Source organism: Cherax quadricarinatus, chromosome 36 (genome assembly GCF_038502225.1).
Source record: "Cherax quadricarinatus isolate ZL_2023a chromosome 36, ASM3850222v1, whole genome shotgun sequence".
NCBI classification, from domain to species: domain Eukaryota; kingdom Metazoa; phylum Arthropoda; class Malacostraca; order Decapoda; family Parastacidae; genus Cherax; species Cherax quadricarinatus.
The window spans coordinates 21,497,611-21,503,065 of NC_091327.1; the positions used below are offsets into that span (position 1 = coordinate 21,497,611).

The 5,455-nt window shown below is 40.7% G+C and overlaps 1 protein-coding gene across 1 annotated transcript in view; it reads left to right on the plus strand.

Annotated features, from left to right (window-relative positions):
- The window catches only part of LOC128691367 (coiled-coil domain-containing protein 177-like), a 21,104-nt gene extending 15,990 nt beyond the window's left edge, over nucleotides 1-5,114 (plus strand). Inside the window, exons 12-15 of the mRNA XM_070091657.1 lie at nucleotides 1,051-1,232; nucleotides 3,176-3,388; nucleotides 3,815-3,970; nucleotides 4,469-5,114. Of these exons, the coding sequence (XP_069947758.1) occupies nucleotides 1,051-1,232; nucleotides 3,176-3,388; nucleotides 3,815-3,970; nucleotides 4,469-4,592 (675 nt within the window). The 3' untranslated portion in view covers nucleotides 4,593-5,114. The remainder of the gene's footprint in view (nucleotides 1-1,050; nucleotides 1,233-3,175; nucleotides 3,389-3,814; nucleotides 3,971-4,468) is intronic.
- The last annotated feature ends 341 nt before the right edge of the window (nucleotides 5,115-5,455 follow it).

Consider the following 5,455-nt stretch of genomic DNA (forward strand, 5'->3'; position numbering starts at 1 on the left):
TAAGCAAGCCCTACTTTCATCATTATTATTATTATTATTATTATTATTATTATTATTATTATTATTATTATTATTATTATTATTATTATTATTATTATTATTATTATTATTATTATTATTATATATTAATAATGATGATTAGTAGTATTATATAATAATATTACTAATTATTATTATTATTATTATTATTATTATTATTATTATTATTATTTTACCTCAAAGGCCGTCTCCCGCCAAGGTGAAATGACCCAAAGAAAAAATAACCACATTTACCATCATTCATTCAATCGCTATCTTTCCAGAAGTGTGCCGACATCACATTTCTGATTACCCTCCGACTGCAACCTCCCCACCCCTTCTTCAGTGTACAGACACTGCCCTTCCCACCGATTTCCATGAATCCTTTCATCAAAGTCACGCTGCTTCTCTCCTGTCTAACACGCTCACACAAGCATGCTGGATGCTCAAGCCCCCAAAACTCAAAGCCTCTTGAACTTCCTCCAGCTATTCCTAGGACGATGCCTCCACCTTTTGTCTTCCACCCCATATTTATATATTCTCTTCGTCAATCTACCTTCAGTCTTCTCTACCTGCCTAAACCACCTCAACAACCCCTACTCTGCTCTTTCTGTTATACCCTGAATTACTCTCATCACTTCTTAATTTCTTGTCTCAAAGTTTCCTGTATGATATTCACTCCACACATTGCTCTCCAACACGACATCTCCACTACCTCTAGCCTCCTCTACAACAGAACATACCCCACATCCAGACAAAAATGTTGGTCCCATTATATTCCGGTACATTCCCTTTTTTGCCTCCATAGAAAACTTTCTTTCCGCAGATGCATCAATATACCACCTACCTTTTCTCCCCTTCATCTATTTTATAGTTTACATCGTCTTTTATAGACACATTTGCTAATTTATTCACTCCCAAATATCTAAATATATCAGCTTCATAATCCTTTCCGCCAATCTGATACTCAGCCTGCAGATCATTGCCTACACCTTTTCTTTTGTCACCTTCATCAATGTTGCGTTGTGTCAGCGTGTGGAGGAGGGTAACTGGGTGGAGGCGGAGCAGCAGGAGGCCAGGAGGAAGCAGGTGGAGGCCCGGGGTGAGGCGCTGCTGGAGGCCATGAAGATCAACATGGAAGAGAGGCTAGCCAGAGCGCACAAGAACCTCCAGATGCTTAATGACATGAAGGAGGACACCATCAGGAGGCATAGGTACGGCGGGAGTAGATGAAAGAGAGATTGGTGGAAGGGAGGAATGGAGGGAGGAGGAGGAGGTAAAGAAAAGAGAAGAACACTACAGGCCTAAAACTTGGGTTTTCTTATGAATGACATGTGTGATTTACTTTCAGAAAAGTTTTCAGATTTAAATTAAATACGATCGGAACAATGATCTTGTTACATGAAATAAATGCTTAATTTTTTAAGGATGTCTATTCAACCTACTGCTACCCTCTGCTTAACGTACGTAAGTGAGTGTTTATTTTCTTTAACTTAATTAATCTTGATTTTTAACGCCCAGCTAAAAGAGAAGTTTATAGGTAAAACAGCAGAACTGCAGAGGACCAAGGAGGATGTAGGATGGATAGGAGACGTGTACGCTTAGCATTTACATTGAAACATGTTAGTGAATAAAACTTGGATGAGGAGTAAGGAACTGTTTTCACGTATATAAAATTATAGACATGTGATTCAGTGGATTAAGGAAGAGTGTGACAGATGTTGCTAATGATGTAATAGGTAGTGCGTTATTAAAATCAGTAACGAGTTTTTTTGAGAGTGAAGCTCAGATTATAGTATGTAGGAGAGAAGGGGGGCCATTTTCCAGTAAACGTAGGCCTTAGGCTGGTATGTGTGATGTCACCATGGTTGTTTAATATATAAGTGGGGCTATAGAAGAAGTATATGCTTGAGGGTGTTTGTGAGATTTTCTCTTTGCCGATAAAATTTCTTTTGGGAGATTCTGAAGAGAATTTGCAAAGGTTGGTGAAGGAGTTTGGGAGAGTATGTAAAAGAAAGAAATGAAAAATGAACACAGGAAAGGGCATGGAGAGGAGTAATAATATATTTAGGAAATGAAAAATTGGATATCGATGGGAAGGAGGGAGTATGGGGGAAGTGAATGTAATTAGATATTCGGGAGTGATCGTGTCGGCAGATTGGTCAATAAAAGACGAGGTAAACCATAAAATATATGAAGGGGAAATGTAGGTTGAGTGTTAAAGAGTCTGTAGAGAAAAAAAGATGTTTATCTGTGGAGTAAAATAATGTTCCAAAGTATAGAGGTGAAAAGCCTTGTGGTGTGAGGTATGGACTTTTAACATTGCAGTGAAGAGAAGGCTGGAGACAGTGGAAATGTCATATTTAAGAACTATTTGTTGTGTGAATATTATGCAAAGAATTTTGAGCTTACAAATTAGGAGATAAGGTAAAGTTAGGAAAAGTGTTTTTCACTGGGCAAAGGAGGGGTTGAGGTGGTTTAGGCATTTAGGGAGGCTGAAGCAGAACAGGATGACGAAGAAAGTATATAAACCAGGGGTGAAAGGAAGGATATGAATCATCTCAAGAAGGTTTGGAGGGAGGGTGTGCAGGAGGTTGTAATGGGTTGGGACCTGAGCATCAGCAGGGTTGCGCGTCTGTGTTATATCGGGTGAGTGAAGATAAACAGTTTTAGGGATATGATGTGCTGTTGGAGTGTGATCAAGGGATTCAGGGAAACCGGTTAGCCAGACCTGAGTCCTGTATGTGGGAAGCATAGTGCCTGCACTCTGGAGAAGGATTGAGGATGTTGCAATTCAGAGGGTTATTTGAATTGCGAATTCTGGCAAGGCAGCTGTTGCTTGAATGATGATGAATATTTCCATTTCTGGGTCACCCAACCATGGTGGGAGACAGTCAGTGTGGTAAACAGGAAGATGAACCGGCAAGACTTTACCTGTGTCTTTTTTTACACAAAATGCTGATGATATATTGTAACTGAAATTAATTATGGGGAAGCACTAAGATGCTAGCTATCATTTTGTACTAAAATTTAAATATCTGGTGGAAATAAGAATAAAGGAAAATTGGAAGTAACATTGAAAAGTCATCACGGTCTATGTAATGAGTTCTCTAACTAATTTGTAAGGTATTGCAAGTTAGTGTTGTTGTTGTTGCAGGGACGAGCGAGAGCGACGGTCGAGGGCAGTGCGAGCCCTCCATCACCAGCTGGAGGCTGCCATGATGCAGTGGAGGCAGCATGTACTCCGCCGCCAGCTGGACTCCATGGCAGCGGCTGAGGCGCGCCAAGAGCTTTATCTCAACACTAGAGCCTCACGCATACAAGCTGACCGCACTTCCCGCTCACACCACCAGCAGCAACTTCTACAACAGTACCTCCTCGCCTCTCTTGTTCACTTTGTTCTATACTCACTGGAAAGACACCCTAAAGGGTCATACAACGCCTGAGGAATGGGAAGGAATCAGGTTTGATCCAAAGAAAGGAAGAGTAATGTCAATTCCTTGGATCAAGAGCTCTTTACCAGTATCAAGGAAATCCTTTTCCTTACGTCCCTTGAATGGTCACCTTAATTAAGATTAAATGGAAAATAAAGTATACGTATTACATACACAAGTTTAGTTTCGGTAACAGAGAAAACATTGGCTGAAGGTTTACCTTAGCTGCAGCTAAAGTAAACCTGACAGAACTGACAGACAGACGAATTAGACACATGTGCAACAATTAAATATCTTTATTATCAACTTGTCAGTACTGCATGGCACTTATAATTACCTCTGTCTCTCTCTCACACACACAGAGTAATGGCACGGGAGGAGGCCGAGCTGCAGATAGCCAAGAAGAATCTGGAGGCTAAGGACTTGCGCTCGCTGGGGGTATCACGGGAGAGGGAACGACAGGTCTGTAGGGCTCGAACCACGGCCCTCACTACGGCAGCTCTCAGGGAGAACCTCAGGTATGAGAGACTCTTACTAGCCCACACCACTAATGAAGAAAAGACATGTAGAACAAGCATTTTATTGTGGTAACATTCCACTCAGTGCACAAATTTATCAACATTTTTTATATTCATCTCATTAGCCTTCATATTGCTTAAATATTTATTTAATTTCAGTATCCCCTTTCTCTCTTTTTTACTTCCTCTTTTTATTTACCCGTTACCTGAGATTTCTCCATTTAAGGTAAGAGCATCATAATAGAAGAGCACTACAACAGGCCTACAGGCCCATGTTAGGCGGGCCAGTCTCTAATCCATCCCCTCTCACTCAAATCCAGATCAACTTTTGCCGATTGTCAACGTTTTATTAATGTTTTGAAGCATCTTTTTTGAATACATTTATAAACCACATTCATCCTTAATATTTTTAATAATACTTGGTACGAGTAATACTATTATTACTATTCTGTTGTACTTACATTGGCGATGCATTATTTTTACTGTGTCAACTTTCAGGAAAAAATTGTCGCCGGAGACGTTTGATAAAGTGGTGGCGCGCGCCAATTTGGAACTTCGCATTGAGAATCGACCACCAGCCACTTCCTCCATAGGCAGCCGCTCTCATATTTTTCTAGGTTGAGCCCCTCACTGCACCTGTGTCCCCATTTTCTCTCAACAGTTGTGAAAAGCTTTTGCTTCTGCTTCCTTAGTAAGGCCTGTTGTAGGCAAATACATCACGGTTGAAATCGTATAGTAGGTCCGCCGGTACTGTCCCGGCCCGGGTTGGAAATCGTATAATCAATAACTCAAGTTCAGAAAAAAATATGGTAGAACCGAAGACAAAGCATTTTTTCTTTACTACAAAGAACCTTTTCGTACAATCCACGGTAGATTTCAATAATGCACTGCAACTGTATATCCCGTATGTGATAATATAAGATGTACACAAGATAAATGAAAGACATACCCTACCCTATAGTGTGAATAAGTCAACAACTGGTGTCCACTTTCCGAGAAACTAAGTCCAGAAAACAGAGCAGAAACAAAGTTCCCACAAAAGCAGACCAGAGTCTGACTCGCACATGACCTAGATTATGTCTATACATAATAACATGAAATGTTGTGTAAAGTATGTGCTTGCGTTTATGGATACCCTGAATGAAAGTCCAGTAGCGACCCGTTCTCTCGGGTAAGCCAACACTGGAGTTAAATATAACGAAGTCTACATTGGGCATATAATTTACACAGCCAAAGCTCCGGGAAACAGTGTCCCAAAATGATATGCCTGACAGAAGTTCAAAACCTCCACACGTCCCCCACAGGACTTCGTCGACAAAAAAAACAACCTCCGAGACAGTCCTCAGTGACAGCGTGTAAGAGATGTTTTCGTATATGGTTGTTTTTAATGAACTTGAGTTCATAGCTCTCTTGCAGCTTGATCAGCAAGACTAGACTGAATCAAAATCAAGTGTGTGATGGGGTACCGGCCAACACCAGGCGGAA